Raw genomic sequence first — 17,868 nt, 5'->3', positions numbered from 1 at the left:
AGCCTGCTGAGTGTCAGAAGCCACGCTGCCCAGCCGGCTATCGGCTGACCGACCCAGACGCACGAAGAAGTCCAGCCGAGGCCAGCCCGTACCATTGACATGCAGAATCACGAGCTAAATAAATGCCTATTCTAAGCCGCTGGACTTGGGGTGGTCTGTCAGGCTGCGTTATCTCGGGAACCGCTAAGCTGCAAGGGATGAGAAGTGACTCATCTGCCTTGAACTGTGTGGGGAGAGACCAGGCAGCTACTGTGTGACTCCGCCCCCACGGGGTGGGGGGGTGAGTCGCCATGGTGGGAGAGGGCGGACAGGGTGTCACAGACAAACTTTTCTGTCTTTCCAATGAAAAAAAAAAAAAACTCCCCCAAACACAGAAGCAAAAACGACCCGGATTCACACGTTTTGCCGTTTATATATATTTTCTCTCCACACGGACACAACTTTTCAGTAAACAGTTATGAGATGTGCTGGTAACACGGAGAAAAGGAGGGCGCTCCGGAGACGGAGCGGCTCCCGCACGCTCAGACGACACGAGGACGCGGGCGGCGGACGCAGAGCCGAGCGGGCACGGCAAGCTGAATAAATAGGGGTCATTCCGAACCACGAGCATGGACGTGTCTCTGGGACCCCACGGGAGAAGGCAGAGAGAGGGGAGTCTTGTGCTGTGCTGTGCTGTGCGACTAGCCCGCCCAAAACTGAGAGTCGGGAGACCTAGGACCTGGGTCCTGCTAACATAGCGCCCCCTGCAGTGAACAGCTGTGCGGCGAAATACTCTTTCCTCTGGAGAGGCCTTTTGCATGTTCTTTCCCATCTGGGGAGGCTGGGGGTCCAGGGTGAGGAGATGTGCAGTCTTCAGAAGCAAGGGCCCTCTGGGCCTCATCCGTCCGGCCCAAGGGCCCCGCCTGGGGGAAGGTGGGGGTTCGGGTGCGGCTGGAGGTGCTGACGCAGGGCAGGCCTTCCCTGTCCTGGTTTGCTGGGGGCTGCAGGCCCAGCGCTCCCCCGTGCAAACGCCTCTATGTGCTTTCCGTGTCTCCCCCACCTCGCCACAACCCTACCTGCCGCTCTCTGGAAGAGCAGTGCTCCCTGACTCTGTTTCTCCCGATTCCGGAGCATTCGCAGAACAGAATTGGCAGGACCGCTTTCCTGAAGGACAGGTGGGCAGGTGGGCTACCTAGCTCAGGATCTGTTTGTGGACCGGTGACCCTCCGTGAGAAGACACGGCGGGGACCGTTTCCACACCTGGCCGCCGTGGAAAACACACCTGTACACCTGTGCCCTGGCTGACCTCTGTCTTCCTCCTCCATCCTGAGTGAGCAAGGGCACTTGGGGAAGAGCTGGCCTCCCTGACCACACAGCTTCCACCGACACGCGCGTTCCAAGCTCCAGGAGCACCGGACCCAGCGTGTGGCAGGAGAGGCACCGTCTTTCCGAGGGGTGGGGGCGGGGCTCCGGGCCGGGCTCAGAAGAGCCTCTCACTGTCTCACGCTCGCAGATACGTCTGCGGTCCCAAAGACACCTTTCCTGACAAGAAGAAAAGAAGCTTCTCCCGGGGCAAAGCGGAGAAGACTGAGAGAATACAACGAATGGAATCCCACACCCCCGGGGGGAGGGGTGTACAGGACTCCGTGTGCTTTTTCTAAGTGGGAGGGGCCTGGGGACCCGGGCGGCTTGGGTGGGGAGAGAAGGGCTGGGAGACACACCGGCAGCCCCTCCTCTGAGCCAGGAGGTCTCACACGTGAGGGCATCTGGCGATATCCGGGGGCACTCTGGGTTGTCACACCCGGGGTGGGGAGGAGGGTGCTGCTGCCCTCAAGTTGGCAGAGGCCGGGGATGCTCCCTGCTCAGCACCCTGCGGTGCCCAGGAGGCCCCCTGCCCCGGGAAGGGCCCGGCCCGAGGGTCGACGGTGCCGAGGTGCAGAGACCCCCCTGCTCCAGGCCGACCCGCCAGCCGTGGGCCGGTGTGTCTGCAAAGGCCCCTTTCGGCATCTAGGGGTGGCCCCACGGACACCTCCTACGCCGACTTCTCACACACCTCCATCCCCAAGACCCACCTGACACGGCGGTTTGGGGGGCGGGGGAGGGGAGAGAGAGGAGACCGTCCCGGAGACCACAGACAAAGACGTTCCCTCAGTCCACCAGCTCCCGCGAGGGAGAAACCCCACACGCGGGCGATCTTTGGTCACACGGGAAAACGTAAGGCTGAACTCGGGGGACCACCCCATGACCCCCCCACCCGGCGGCCAACGTCGGGGCAGTTTCTCTCTGCACAGACGTCCAGGCTCACGAACATGCCCCGGACCTCACTCCCGGGCGGCCAGGCAGGAAGCGTGGGCAGGACAGGTGGCCCTCACTTGTTCTCAATCAGGGTCTGCACCTTGTACACGAGGTCCCGGGCCAGCTTCAGGACCTGCTTGGTGTTGTGTCGCTCGGCCATTTCTGAAAGAGCAGAGGGCAACAGCTCATGAGCCGCCGCCTCTGTCTGTCCTCAGGACACACCGCCAGCACCCGCCGGGGTCTCCGGGCCTTCCCCGCCACTGTCGCCTGGTGTCACCCCCGGAGGGGCTCTTCCGGCGAGACCTTGGGGATGGCCAGCACCTCTGGACCTCAGTTTCCTCATCTGTGAAACGGGGATGGCGACAGTGCCCACCTCACGGGGCGACGCTGGGTCAGCGTGTGCCTAAAAAGGTTAGGTCTCCCATCCCCTTTCCACAAATGCAGTGACGGGGGGCTAGTTCAGAAAGCGATGCCGGGCACAGCAGATGCTCACACGTCCAGAAGGGAGGACGTGACGGCAGGGGAGGGGAGGGGAGGGGAGGGGCGGACAGAAAGTAAAGTTGATTAATTTCATCAAGAGCCTCACAAAACGATCCGATCTTTAAGGCAGAATAACCCTAAGCTGGGACATACATCAGAAAGAAGCCACTTAGCAGAGGGAAAAGGCGGTAGGACCCTGGCTCCGGAATGGGGTGCCGAGGTCCCCCCCAGCACCACTGTGACCCCGGGAAAATGTGCAGGGAGATGTGGCGATGCTCCCCGTCGGCTGAACCGGCTGAACCGCAGGCACGAGTTCTCAGGCTGCATCGCATCCCCGTCGGGGCCCTCACAGCTGTGCACAGCGGGGCTTCCAGGGAGCAGCTGCCGGGATGACGCAGGGCCAGCACCTCGGGGAGGTCACGGCGGCCCGGGGAACAGGGGTGCCCACGTGCAGCCAACTCCAGGTGTGACAGGCTGTGCAGCTCCCTATAGGCGCACACACCCCCTTGGGAACTGCACTTATCTAAGAATGGAATAAAAATTCTCTCTTCTTTTGAGCTATATGTATTACTTTTTCAAAGGGCTGCTACGTTGTTAGGATGTAAATACTTCTGTGGTTCTCGCCTAACTCCACACTAAGGGGAACTTCTGGCCCAAGGGGCCGTGCGCTGAACCAGGGTGGGGGCCTCTGTGGTCAGTGAGGAACCGCTGTGGGTTCTTGATCACGCCCTCCAACGCAGACAGCCCAGACGCCCAGCGACAGGGCGCGGTCAGTAAGTTAGACAGTCACTCAAGGCATATTCTGCCATCTTAACAAGTGATTGTAAAGGCAGCAGTTTTAAAATGAGTAAGTGGGGAAAAAAACTAGTTACGACTGGATTCTGTGACGGTAATAACATAAAAATATCCACGACTATGGAAAAGTCTGAATGGAAAATGATTTTTTAAAAAATGAACCTACTGCATGTCATGGGGTTTCCCGGCTTGGATCCTGGAGCACAAGAGGACAGGGACTACAAACTACGTGAGATCGATCAGGCCTGCAGTGTAGTTCCCAGTACTGGGTCCACGTTCATTTCTTGGTGGAGAGGAGGGCACCAGCACCAGCTGACATATTAACATCAGGGGCGGCTGGGGCAAGGGTATCAGGAACACTCTTTGGACTGTATTTGCAACTTTTCTGTACATCTACAATTATTCTAAAATAAAAAGCTTGATATAAAAAAATGCTTCCAGAGGAGGGTCCCACATGGCTTTTTTCTTCTTTTGCTTTTTCCAAAACCAAAGTTTAGTTAAAAAAAAAAGAAATAAACACTGTAAATAATAACAGTAACAACAGCTTCCGGCTATGGGGCCGCTAGTATGAGCCAGGTATCACATGACGGGCTTTGTTCCCGTCCTATTTAATTCTCCTGACGTCTCCTGGTGTCTCTGCGATTGAGGCCACGGCATGTGTTTATGCCCCAGGAAGCTGGATCCCAGGGATGTGCAGTCACTTGCCCAAGGACCCCCGTCTCCTGAGGGGCAGAGCCGGATTCAGAACCCACACCTTATCTGGTTTCTGAGGCCTGCCTGTCTCCCGTCACTTCAACTGCCTTCCTTTTCCTGCCTCTCCTGCACGTGTTGGCCCTCTGATGCAGACGGACACTGTCACCCCATTTTACAGATGGGAAAGCAGATGTCCAGAGAGAGGGCGAGTGACCGGTCCACGCGCACAGCTGGTTGGTGGCAGGGCCAGGGTCTGCCCCGAGCCTGATTCCAACGCCCTACTCCTTCTGCCAGATTCCTGAGGAAAACACGTCCTTGGCATTACAAGACGTCGACGCATCCATTTGGGAAGAGACGCAGGAAGTGGACAGAACCCCCCCCACCCCACCCCCTTCCTCGTGCGTCAACCTCAGTAAATCTCCGTCCCGCCCGAGGCCCCAGGAAGGGGCCCTCTAGGAGCCACACCCCTCAGAGGAGTCCCCCCCCCCCGGTGGTCACGTGGGTACCATTAAAGAACTTGATGATGTCTGTGAAGTCCATGTTGTTCTCCAAGATGATGTCCCGGTAGACCTCCACCAGAGCCAGCGCGATGAACAGGACGTAGTGGGCGGACGAGACGTGCTTGGCTGCCCAGATGGTCTCCCAGACCGAGAAGACGTCATCGTAGACGAGCTCTGCGGAGACACCGACGAGCACACGCACGGGGAGGGGGTCGGCCACGGAGCTCACGGGCTGCCCGCCCTCCGGGAAGATCCCAGGCCAGCCGTGCTCCGAGCTTCTGTCCTGGCGCGGTGGACAGAGCTCAGGCCGGGAGCCAGGAGACCTGGGCTCTGTCCTTTGAACATCAGAAGCCTCAGTTTTCCCTGTCTGTAGCATGGGCCAAGCGAACACAGTGAGTGGGAAGTGTCCAGCTCTGACATCCTGCAGGCAGGGGAACTGAGCACGTGCAGGTTTAACGCTGACCTGTCCCTGCTCTGCCCCTTGACCCATGTCCCCCTCCCGCCCTGTCCCCTCCCCCATCTCTTCTAAGGCCCACGGGGCCACCTCCCCTTCCCCCTGCACACAGAGCTGGCCGCTGCCTGTGGGTCTAGGGAAGAGAGAGCATGAAGCAATGGTTAAGGGCAAGGCTTCCTGTGTCCAACAGACTCGGTCTGAATCCTAGCTCCATCTCTTACTACCAAGGTGACCTTGAGCTAGTTACTCTCTCTCCTCATTTCTCATGCGGCGATGCTGACCGTAGCAAAAGACTAACGAGAAAACACACAGAAATGGCCCAGCACTGTGCCTGGCACTTAGTGAGGCTCTCCATGTGTGTTAGGCATTATCCTCAGCATCACCCCCAGTTTGCGAAACAGCAAGGCACCACACTATACGTGACTTTTAGGTCCCATGCGAAACATGCTCCATGGGCTTCAGAGCTCTCGGTCTCCGCTAAGCAGCAGAATAGAGTGGAGGGGACTGGCCTTAGGAGGTGGACAGAGGGGGCCTAGATCCTGGTGCTACTCCTCCTGGCTCTGAATTCGACTTTTCTCGGCCTCAGTCTCCTCATCTGTACAATGGGGACTGTAACCAGACCTGCACTGCAGGATAAGGCAGGTAAACTGGCCATCAGCACTCAACACATGGGCGCTACTCTCCTCCCCCAGCTTCTGCTCGGTGTATCTTTTCCCCTTGAGGTTCTGCTACAAAGAGTCTGGGAACAAGGCTCCAGCTGGAAGTCTGTACCTCGCTTGAAATCCAGCAGGAACCAGCGGTAGCAGAAGTAGAAGTGAGTGTAGTCCCCGTTCTGATGCATCAGCTCAAAGAGCTCGGAGTCCAGGATCTGTTGGGGGAAGCAAAGGCGGGCATCAGCCTTCTGGGCAAAGGCCAGACCCGAGGGACAGCTGAATGAATAATGGTCCGTCCCCACGCCCGGACACCAGGCAGCCCTTAGCCACCAGTTGGAGTTAAAAAAGCAGGCAAAGGGTATGAAATGCAAATCAACCTAGCTCAACCCAACACAGTCATTCCCCCCAGGCAGATATGCAAATGGCCCATAGGCACAGGAGAAACACGCAATGCAATGCCGTGAGTCATTAGGAAAATGCAAATCAACACCCCAATGAGATGCCACTTCACACCCACTAGGTCGGCTACGATACGAGTGACAAGACGGCAAAGCGTCGGTGAGGATGCAGAGAGACGGGGAGCCTCCTACGCTGCTGGTAGGACTGTATGCTGCTGAGGCTGCAGGTGCACTCCTAGACACGCCCCCAAGGGAAGTGAAAACCTACGTCCATATAAAAACTCGCATACGACTGTGCAACATCATCCCTAACAGCCAAAGAGCGGAAATGACCCAACATCCGTCAATGATGAACGGATGAACCAAACTTGGTCCACCCCCTCAATGGAACACGATGGGGGACGTGCCAGCACACGCCCACTGTGGGTGAGCTGGGGGAGCATTACACTCAGCGAAAGCAGCGTGACGTGAAAGCCACGTATCGCAGGGACTAGCGGTTGCCGGGGCCTGGGGAGAGGGGCCGACGCTGCTGGGCACGGAGTGTCTTTCGGGGACAATGAGAGTGCTCAGCACTCAGGTGGTGCTGACGGCTTCACAACTGTGAATGTTCTAAAAACCACCGAACGAAGCATTTAAAAAGGGTGCATCTCGTGGTGTGTGAATTGCATCTCAATGAAGCCGTGTGCGTCTGTGTGCACGTGAAACATACCCAAACATCCCTCAGAGGAAAAGGACCAAAGCAACTGAACATCCTTTTGAAGAGCCGGGGCCACATCCCGGTCACTGTGTGGTCACAGTGCCTGGACGGAGTAAACGCTCACTGGGAATGAATCTGCTATGCCTGATTTGAATTGTTAAATTAAGGTTGAGCTCAACTGAGTTGTTCAGTTCAATTCTGAGTTAAGTTGAATGGAGTTTCTGAGCTCAGCTCACCTGGCTGGGCTGAGCTGAGCTGAACTGAGACAGGTAGGACTGAGCCACTGGGTTGAGTTAAACTGGGCGTGGCTATTGAGTGGACCTGAGGTCCACTGGGTTGCGGGGGAATAAGGTGTATTACTGAACAGGACTGAGTCATACCTGGATCAGGGACCTCATGTTGGCAAAATGGGTGTCCATGGCGCCTCCGTGGGGGAAGTTCTGGTTCATTCTCTTCATGAGCTCCGTGAAGCAGCTGAAGGCCAGAGCCTCTGGGGAGGAGCACGGGAGGCGCCATCAGCTCCGCCCCTGCCCAGGGACCCGGAGGCCCCAGCGGACGGTCTCAGGCCCCCGAGCTGGTTCATATTTGTCACGGTCACTGCTCTGCAGTTTTCTCACGGCGTGCTCGTCTGGTGCTGGTGTCAGGGCACCGGCGGGCCCTTGTGTAAGGACTGGTCTCACAGAAGGACCGGAGAAGCACTCCCTCCTAGTCCATCCCTTTTGGAAGGGTTTGGGAAGAACCGGTATTCCTCCTTCTTTAGGTTTCGTGGGAATCACCAGGGAAGCCACCTGGGGCTGGGTTCTCCTTCGCTCTCACTCATGTCCGTGCCATCAGTGGCTAGCAAAGGCCCGGCTGGGTGTTGGGCACTAGGCATCACGCCGTGGCCATCAGGGAACATGAGGCCTTTTTGCTTCACGAGGACCCTGATGAGCTCACCAGACAGGCCTTCTGGGCACCCACACTGACCCCTTCCTCAGCCTCACAGAGGGAAGCTGACCACCCTCCCCTGCAGTAAGAAGGACATTGCACCCCCAGCCCCGGGGCGGGGAGGACATACTCACCGTCATCCAGAATGACCAGCAGGGGAGCCAGGAGGTCACACATGCCCTGGACGTAGCCGATCTCAATGTGCTGCCAGATGTAGCTGCAAGCGGGATGCAGGGGCTCAGCATGGACACCCACAACCTGCCTCCCCAGCCTGCTCCCCCGCTGCCTGCTCTGCAGTCCAGGCCCTCGAGCCTCACCAGGACCACTCCCTCGTCCCCCTGCTTGCATCCTGTACCCAGTCTCAAGCCCTTCAAACAACGCATGCTCAGCCCCCAGGATGGCCTTCCCAAGCTCCTGCACGCTTAGACACCCTCCCCGGCCCCCAGCGAGTGACAGGCCAAGGCCCACACTCCCCAGCCGGGAGTATATGGCATTGCCCGTCTCTTCCCAATCCATCTGCACAGTCTCCCCTGTCGCTTCCCTGTACTTCCTCCTCTCCGCCACATGCAGGTATTCACCTTGGCACAGATAAAGCACGCACTCACGCCCCTGTGCTTTGGGCCCAGCAGTTCCCTCTGTGTGGAATTCCCACCCGTCCCTGAATAACAATAGCTACCATTTACTGAGCACTTACTGTCTACTCAGCCCACTATGCGTGTACTGCATCATTTAACTTTCAAAGCAATCATAGGAAAAGAATGCCATTTCACCAGTGGCGTTAGGCACAGAGTCATATGCCTAATAATAACTGACGGAGGCACATTTTGAACCCAGATGACTTCACCCCCGGGTGTGTGCTCCTAACCTGTAGGCCAAATGGTTTCTTCAGTTTCTCCTAATTTTGCCCAAGTCCATCTTGAATGTCACCGCCTCTCTGAGGCCTTCCGTGATTTTCCCTGACGCCATAACCAGGCAAAAATCAGTCTATCCTTCCTTTCCCCTCAAGCACTTTTTCATTTTAATGTAACATCATATTGGTATCTCCCAGACTAAATTTTGGGAGGCAGTGATTGCTTAGTTAAGAGGCAGTGCTTATGAATGAGTTAGGGCAGTCGTTAGTAAACCTTTTTAGAGAGGTCCAGATAACAATTATTGTTAGCTTGGTAGGTCACATCTTCTCTGGCTCAGCTACTCAACTTTGCCAAAGCAATTAGTGTGCAAACAAACAGGCCTGGCCGGGTTCTAATAAAGCTTTATTTCCAGGACCAGGTGATGGGCTGTTAGCGTGGAAGGAAGTCCAGGATGTATTATTGAGTACAAAAAGCAAGTTGTAGAAAAACAGTTTGTAGTATAATCCCATGTAGGTGGAAACTTTAAAACGTGTATGCTACTATATTATATATCATGTAACAACAGTCCCCACCTTTTCAGCACCAGGGACCAGTTTCGTGGAAGACAATTTTTCCACGGACGGGGGTGGGGGACGGTTTCAGGATGATTCAAGTGAGTTATGTTCAAGTTCACCTCCTGCTCTGCAGCCTGGGTTCTAATAGGCCTGACGGGTATCGGTCCATGGCCTGGGGGTTGGGGACCCCTGTCATATAATATACCATCTATTATATATGTTATATATAATAGATATATATATAGCGCTCTGGAGGAATATTCCCCTATATATTAGCAGTAGTTACTTCTTCTGGGTGAGTGGCACACGGGAAGAAGTTTCTCTTTAGACCTACGAACTTCCGATTTCCTTGGCTGCCTTAGGTTTTTTATCAAAATATAGAAATGATCCCTGAAAGTACAGTCTTGACTTAGACTTTTTTTTTCAAGATTTTATTTATTTATTTTCAGAGTAGAAAGGGAGGGAGATAGAGAGAGAGAAACATCAATGTGTGGTTGCTGGGGGTTATAGCCTGCAACCCAGGCATGTGCCCTGGCTGGGAATCGAACCTGTGACACTTTGGTTCGCAGCCTGCACTCAATCCACTGAGCTACGCCAGCCAGGTTGACTTAGACTTTTAATAAGCATGGGTTACTTACCTATTTTCAGAAATAAAGGTAATAATTTTGAATGAAAAGTAGTAAGTAGCCCTGGATCTTGGCTTAATAAAATAAAGCACAGATTCTAGAGCCTGAGAGACGTGGGGTGACTTCCCGCTCAGGCCCTGCCCAGCTGGGGGCTGGGGTCGATGCAGCGCCCCCTGAGCCCCCACTCCCGACCTGTAAAGGGGGCTAATGCTCGTCTCCTGGGCTTGTCGTGAGGACGGAGTGAGATGATGTCCGTAGAGGACCTGGTGTGCGGTTAGAGCCTAATAAATGTCCTCTCTTACTATCACTGCTGTGACTGGCGTGCCGTCATCAGCGTGGGCCGGAATGAGACCCCAGGTGGGCAAGGTGCGCGCTGAGAGGCTGCGGTTCCAGCTGGGCTCCCCGAGGCCCCCACCCTGCCAGCCCCAGCGGGTGCCCTGCCGCCCCAGCCCCGCCCCCCGCCCCGGCCACCTGCACATGATGTTGCGCAGCTTCTCCAGGTTGGCGGGCGTGAAGTACCAGTAGTTGCGGTCGCACCGCTGCACGTCCTTCTCGATGCGGTGCAGGTTCACCGTGTACAGGTCCAGCAGCTCCGGCTGCGCGCCCGCGGGGGAGGGGAGGAGGAGAACAGTCACACCGGCCCCTCACAGAGGCTGTCTGATTGAAGCGGTTCCCCCTCCCCCACAACCCCCCCTGCCGTCACTGACGCCAACATCCTCTGCCCCCCAGGGGGGGCCAGCCAGGTGTTTGACTTGGTCCCTGTTGTTGTTTTCTAAGCAAACCTCTTCCACTTTGGACGATGAACACTCTTTTAATTTTTTTCTTTGATAAAACGATCCTATAAGGTACATGGACTTGGCATCCCCACCTTAAAGATGGATAAACTAAGAGAGAGTTACAACCGCAGCTGGAAGGAGGTCCCCCTCTGCTGGAGCCTGCTCGGGAAGAATGGCAGAACTCAACAGAACAGAAGCCCAGTTCTGGAAGTGCGCCTGGCCTGGTGACCGGACCCAACCACCCTCAGGAAATGGCAAGGCAAAAGGAACATTGAAAGGCCAACAATTAACCCGAAAAGGCAAGATAATACCAAGGCTGGCTTCTGTCTTGAGGTAATCTGCCACATAGGGAACATGTAAGTTTGGATTTAATGATGCTGTGGTCCCACCCACCCTCAAGGTAAGGAATCTAGTAAGAGACCTCCCCACATTGGGGCAGGACCCCAAAGAGCCACACCCCCAGTGGGGGAAACTGGAAAAACTAACATCCCGGGGTCTATCTTGAAAATAGGGGCCCAACTAAGTGTAGAAGATAACTCCCCGGACCACTAACAGACTCAAATCAGGGTATGAACTTATGCCGGCTCGTAACCCAAATTCCCACCACCCAGAGGATCTACTTTACAATGGCCTCGGGCTGGCTACGCCCCTGCGTACCAGGAAGAAGCTAAATACAACCCTCTCTTGAGAAATCTACCTTCCACCTAGGCCTCAGATAATGTAAGCGATAAAGTTTCAAGAATGCTTCAGAAGAGATTTGGGCAACTGGCAAAGAGTCTGGGGATGGGGTGGCGGTGGAGGGGGGGTGTGAATTACCGAGATATAGAAAATGTAGCAAACTAAGAAAAAGGAAGCAGAGACTAGAAAGTAAAATCATTTAAGTAAATCACAATTTTTTGCAGGAGAGAAAAATAAACGCAGGTGACAAAACGGCACATACATTATATTATTATAACGTACACCACCGATCAGTCGCTAACTGATGCACGCTGTAATGCAGCATACAGCATGTGACTGCACTGGACGGTGGGGGTGGGAGAGGTCCCACTCATGTGACGAGGACCTGGGGGTGGAGAAGGAAGAGGGCCGAAACCTCTTCTCCCATAGCTGGGAGTCAACAGATAATGTCTAAAACTGAGGAAAAACTACAAAAAAAATATCAAGAAATAGCATCGAGCATGTTGTTTACAGACACGAGGGTAGCCACCAGATAATTTGGGCAGAACAAGCAGCTACTCTGGCCTCTAGGGAGGCCTCTCGTGGGTGGCCGGGGCGGACAACCTCCGGTGGGCGTGTCTGTGCCCAGCCTCCCCTGACTGTTTGCCTCTCTGAGGACCACTGGCCTGCAATGTGTGTCTTTGCCAGAAATAGCGAGTTCTTTGAAGGAAAACAGACGAGTGCTGCAAACCTCCCCCCAGCTCGGACCCGAGCGTCAGCCAGCTCGCTCCCCACCCAGCCTGCCGCTGGCTGAGTGCTCACTGTGTGCTGGGCCCAGAGGATACAGCGCAGCAACTCTGAAAACAACTCAGGCAGACAGACAGGGGAACTGAGGCTCAGAAAGATGAAGCGGCTGTCTGAGCTGGTCACTTTGAACCCAGGACTGTTTGACTGCAAAGCCCGTGTCCTCTAAGTGTTACATCACCTTCTCCCCCAAATGGGTTTCCGTGGAGAACCCTCCGTGGTGGGGAACATGCAAGGAACTGGAGGTCGTCTGGATAACTGAGGTTGGGGGGTATGCTCCCTCCCCACCGCAGCGGAAGAAAACGGAGTGGAGGAGGGTCCCAGACACTTACGGAGTAGGTGACGCCGCTGGAAGACACAGGGGACGCCTCGCTGTTGGCAGAAGTGCCCACGGCGAGGGAAGCCAAGGCGGGGAAGAGACTCTCCATCTCGGGCTCCTCCGAGAGGTTGTCCTCGCTGTCCGCCCGGCTGTGCTTCTCCGCCTCGCCAGCCCCCCAGCCCTCCGTCGGGGCGCCCTCCTTTTCGGGCAGAGCCACGTCCATGCTGCCCGGGATGGACATGAACTCATCCATGCTCTCGTTGGCCAGGAGGTCACTCTCCAGGCTGTCCTGCACGGCTAGCTCCTCACGTGGGGCCTCGTCCCGGGACGTGGTGGCCTCGCTGCTCTGCCCTTCGTCCATGCTGCTGTCCCCAGGCCGGAGCGCCAGGGAGGCGTTCCGCTGGGGGTCCAGGACGCTGTCTTCCGTACTCAGGCTGGGCTCCGAGTGCTCTGAGAGGCCGGAGGAGAAATTGTGGGAGGAAGGGTGGCCGGAGTCTGGGGAACAGGTGCCATTCACCAGGGTCCCGTTGGGGATCTTGGGCTGTTTCTCCTCCAGCCTGCCTTCCGCTTCCACCTGCTCCACTTCATCCACAGACTCAAACACCTACAGACAAGATGTGCAAAGACAGATGGACTAGGATGGACCCTGGTGCTGCTTCCAACAGTAACTTCAATACCATCACCAGGGGATCGGTTCAAATACATGTGATGGAATACTACACAGCCAGTAAAAAGGAGCGAGGCTGAACAATGGGTAATACATGCTCCCATTCGTGAAGAATAAAAAAGTGACCTATGTCCATGAAAATACATAGAACAATCCAGAAAGAAACAAGGAAGCATTGCAGTGGACTCTGTGAAGGGATTACTAAGGAATTTAAATGGAAGGAGAATACCTTTCATCGTACAAACTTATGTGCACACAATTTAAGTAAAATATTAGTTAACGACGTAAGGATCAGGCTGAACAGAGATCACACCCATGTGGCTGACTGTTATGGATCAATTTTCAGAAGTGGTTCGATGCACAGATGACCCTTGAGCAATGTCAGGGTTAGGGCGTCAACCACTGGCCTGAGCATCCACATGTGACTTCCAACTCCCCAAAAACGTAACCAGTGGTCTACCATTGACTTGAACCCTTACAGATGATGTCAGCCGTTGAGCAACACATTTTTACATCATATGTATCGTACACTGTATTCTTACAGAAAAGTGAGCCAGAGAAAAGGAGGAGACACAGCAAGCTGACAGCAGTGTTATTTCTAGGGCAGGCAAGCGGGGGTGAAGGGTGGTCAAAGCCAAATGGAGCTTTCGCTGCAGTATCTTAATTATTTTTACAGGGAGAACAGGTTCATATGTTACGTGTGTAATGAAAAACTCAATCTTTAATGCCGGTATAAAAGCTAAAACAAATAAACCAAAAGTGACCCACAGACGATGGATGTCCAAGCCCACTCGCCCAGGCTGGAGGGCGGGGGCGGGCAGGGAGGGGCGGGGCCTCGGGAGGTCACCTGGGTGCTGCTGCTGGAGTCGCTCTGCAGGCGCACGTTCTGGCGGCCGGAGCTGCAGCTCTGGGAGGACTGGGAGGAAAGAGGCCGGAGGGAGCGAGGGTGAGGCTGTGTCGTCCTGGCTCAGGGTCCCCGCGCTGAGCTCAGGACGGGCTGCTGGGCAGGGAGTCAGGAAGTTTGAGCAAGGCCCCTGTCAAGGCCTCAGGTTCCTATCTGTAAAGTGACAGAGGGTGGGGAGTTTCGCTCCCCGACCCCTGGAGCCTCCTCAGAGGCCACACCAGCCTCTGGGCCTCTACCTCCCACGCCTGCAACCAGAAAACCCCATCTGTAGTTGCTCTGAACTCAAGACTGCTGGCTAACATTTCAGTTTGACTCACAGCCACTTGTTGCAGGAATGGCCCGATTTTTTACTCCCTCTTTGTATAGGTGCTTTTTGCCCTTACAACTTCTAGTTGCTGGCTACTCTGATGCTAGGCGTGGCCACGTGACCTGCTCTAGCCAATGGGATGCTAGCAATGTCCACAAGGGCAGAGGCTTCCAAAGTGCCTGTGTACTCAAGGGTCTGTCTTCACGACCTGTGTTCAGGATGACGACACACCCAGGTGAGCTGGCTGGACAGTGAGACGTGGAGTAGAGCCAAGTCAACCAGGGCGTGTGAAGGTCAGCTAAGCATGTCAAGGCCAACTTTTAGTTGACCTTCAGAGTTCAGAGCTGCCCCGCTGACCCTCAGACACACCAGTGAAAGTAAATGTGTGTTGTGGGAAGTCACTGACCTTTGGGGGTTGTTTGTTACACAGTATTAGTGTGGCAATTGGTGGCTGATACATCACTAGTGAAGAGAATTCACTTTCTTTTCAGTTCCCGCTTTGGGCTACTAAATTGGAGATTCTGTGACAGCAGGTATGTTTGAGCTGGCCGCTGAAGTATTCTGATATTCCAGAACATTCCTGACAGTACCTGGCACATGGTAGGCACTCACTAAGCATTTGTTGAATAAATGAAAGTCTTGCACTGTGGTAGGTGCTTCATATACACTATCTTCCTTAAGCTGCACAGACCCTCCCTATAAATATTATTGCCATTTGCCATATGAGGAACCTGAGGCCCAGAGGTTCGGGTGCTTGCCTGAGTTCCCAGAGCTAGGAGATGGTGGGGCTGGAGTTCAAACTCAGGACTGTCAGACTCCGTAGTCACCTTCCACTGAAAACTAGGGGTGAGGCTCTGTCCCAAGGTCCCGGATACCAGCCCTCACTGTTCCGACCGCAGCCTGATGGAGTGGACCCTGGCTTTCACACCTTCACCCCACCCCCACTCCCTGCGCTGACCCGCCCATCACCTCGTTGCTGATGGTGGAGTCCCGGTGCATCATGCGGTGCAGGTGGCCATCCAGGCTGGCCCCCGACGAGCATTTGGCCAGGGCAGCCGCGTGGGACTCCCGCTCCCTCTGCCGCACGATCGCCTCGCAGCCCAGCCACTCGGCCATGGTCTGTGCGTAGCAGGCGTGAATCTGCTCGTCCACCTGCCAGGGCAGACACAAGGTCACCCGGAGTGCTGGGACCCCTGGGGAGAGCCGACCCGACCAGGAAGACCGGGTGGCCCTGACCTGGGATCCGGAGCTCTGGAAACACCCATCCAACATGCATGGCACAACGTCCAAGCAACATTAACTGAGCACCTACTATGCGCCAGGTACTGGCTAGGCCCTGGGATAAATAACAGTGGGCAAAGCTGCTCTTTTCATCCAATCCTCCCTCCCTCCCTCCTTCCCCCACCTTTCTTCCCTCCCTCCTTCCCTCCCTCCCTCCCTCCCTCCCTATCTCATTAATAACTTCTCTATTGCTACATGCTGAAAGGGTAATACAGGGTTAAATAAGGTATATTATTAAAACTCATGTCACTTTGATGAAAAGGCACACACGTGTGCCACACACATGAGCAGATGCAAAACCTGGGGAAAGCACTAACGGGGTGTGTATTTTAGCTAGTGGGATTCTGTCAGAGCGGAGCACTGCTCAGCCAGGAGACGGAACCAACTGTCCATCCGCACAACAGCTTGGATGGGTCGCCGGAGAATTACGCTCGGTGAAACAATCAACCCAAAAAGGTCCTTTACTGTGTGATTCCATTTATTCACCATTGTTGAAATGACAAAATTACAGAAATGGAGAACAGGTTACTGGTGTCCGGGGGTTGGGGACAGGGGTGAGCGGGAGGCACAAGGACCCTCATAGCCCCAGAAATGCTGTGTGTTGACTGTGGTGGTGACCCGCAAACCTCATGTGTGACAAAACTGTATGGAACCACCCACACACACACACACACACACACACAAGTAAATCGGGAAGCCGGAATAAGATGGGTAGAGGGCGCCCATGTCAACAGCCTGATTGTGGTGCTGTACCATGTAGTTCTGCGAGATGTCACCATTGCGGGGGAAATTGGATACAGGACACATGACGTCTCTCTGCATTACTTCTTACAACTGCATGTGGACCTACAACTATCTCAAAATAAAAAGTTTGTTTTATAAAATGGCGTCTGTGGCTCATGCCGTATTTCTATCTGACAGCGCCGCCCTGGGGCTCCGTGGCTCCCCCATCTCTCTGCCCCACCTTGGTCTGATGTGGGACCCTGGCTCCTTTGGTTGCCCACGGGGGTGACTAACCTCCTTCCTTTCTGTCTCCGTCATCCCGAACTGGTAGTGGCCCAGCAGGAAGGGCCACACAGCCTTGCGGATCTCGGGCTGGATGCCGCCGTAGTAGACCAGGCGCAGCAGCTCCTGCTCCTCGTAGCTCTGCGGTGGGGAGGGGGGAGAGCACAGGGCGCGGTCGACAGAGAACCCGGGGCAGACCCTGTGCCCCGAGAACTCAGACCTAGTTCTCGGAGATCCTGCCACAAAGGAGCACAACCTCATGCACCCAACATTCACTATGCTACGTTATGACAGAACAAACCCTGGGGTCCTCCAGCGGCCCACTGATGGGAAAATGGCACACCCCCAGCAGGGAGGCATCTCAGACTCAAAAGGGTGGGGGCACGTCTGTGAGCGCCCACACGAAACCATGCTCTATGTGTGTTAAGTGGAAAAAACAAGATGTAGATCACGTCTCACGTGAACTCATTTTGTTAAAAAAAAGCCAGTGATAATGAATTCATATTTCTACTTAATTTTCAGTCAATTTTGTATACCGTGCTTATTTGGGAATATAATCTTGGAGTTTTTAATCTTGACTAAAGCTCTAAGAATATTGTCTTAAAGCAAACGAACCCACAACGAACACTGGCAGCTGGTTCTGCGTACACTTAATAACGGGTGGGGGGGCACGGGAGGATGACTTGAACAACTGTTCTGTCGTGGGGCAGATTTCTCTCTGCTAATTCTTTACAGTTCATTTTCAGGCAAAGGCCTTGCGGATGCGTCAGTGGGGCCGACGGACCAGCAGCAGGTTCCATCTGTGTGTGTGAAGGGCCAATGACCGCTGCGAGGCTGCCCTGAAGGGCACTGGGGTTTCCTCTCGCCACTTCACACTACGCTCCAAAATTAAAAGCATATTTCACACTTTACTGCTAGTCTTAGGTGTATCCAACCACAAGGGCAAAAACAGCCACTCTTTCTGTCCCTGCTGGGAATATTGGTTTGTATCATGTAGACGGCCTTGTCAAAGCTGTTTAAAAATCAGAGGACTAATTTATGGCTGGGGCTATAAACTCTTCATCAAAAACCCACACCCTTTTCTCCTGGAACCCATAGCTGGACTCCATCTCCCAGCCTCCCTTGCAGTTAGGTGTGGCCATGTGACTATGGCTCTGGCCAATGGGACGCAAGAGGAAATGATGTGAGGCACTCCCAGGCCAGGGCTTCAAAGAAGCAGGTGTACTCCCCTCACACTCTCCATTTC

The 17,868-nt window shown here is 54.8% G+C and overlaps 1 protein-coding gene across 6 annotated transcripts in view; it reads right to left on the bottom strand.

Moving 5' to 3' along the window:
* Positions 1-404: 404 nt before the first annotated feature.
* Positions 405-17,868, bottom strand: part of SGSM1 (small G protein signaling modulator 1) — a 58,736-nt gene continuing 41,272 nt past the window's right edge. For 2 of the 6 annotated variants that reach the window (XM_036014788.1, XM_036014787.1), the window contains 10 exons: positions 16,635-16,763; positions 15,306-15,488; positions 13,973-14,041; positions 12,472-13,062; positions 10,374-10,498; positions 8,006-8,088; positions 7,325-7,434; positions 5,968-6,064; positions 4,749-4,916; positions 2,348-2,436 (listed from right to left, as the gene is read on the bottom strand). In XM_036014788.1, the coding sequence (XP_035870681.1) occupies positions 2,348-2,436; positions 4,749-4,916; positions 5,968-6,064; positions 7,325-7,434; positions 8,006-8,088; positions 10,374-10,498; positions 12,472-13,062; positions 13,973-14,041; positions 15,306-15,488; positions 16,635-16,763 (1,644 nt within the window). Of the gene's footprint in view, positions 2,437-4,748; positions 4,917-5,967; positions 6,065-7,324; positions 7,435-8,005; positions 8,089-8,661; positions 8,828-9,395; positions 9,466-10,373; positions 10,499-12,471; positions 13,063-13,972; positions 14,042-15,305; positions 15,489-16,634; positions 16,764-17,868 lie in introns of those variants that run through there. The other 4 variants (XM_028528359.2, XM_036014786.1, XR_004900565.1 and 1 more) reach the window with 4 other exon arrangements.

The sequence above is a fragment of the Phyllostomus discolor genome, chromosome 13 (genome assembly GCF_004126475.2).
Source record: "Phyllostomus discolor isolate MPI-MPIP mPhyDis1 chromosome 13, mPhyDis1.pri.v3, whole genome shotgun sequence".
NCBI lineage: Eukaryota > Metazoa > Chordata > Mammalia > Chiroptera > Phyllostomidae > Phyllostomus > Phyllostomus discolor.
Note: the sequence above shows the minus strand (reverse complement) of the source record. Positions and strands in the feature narration are given on the sequence as shown.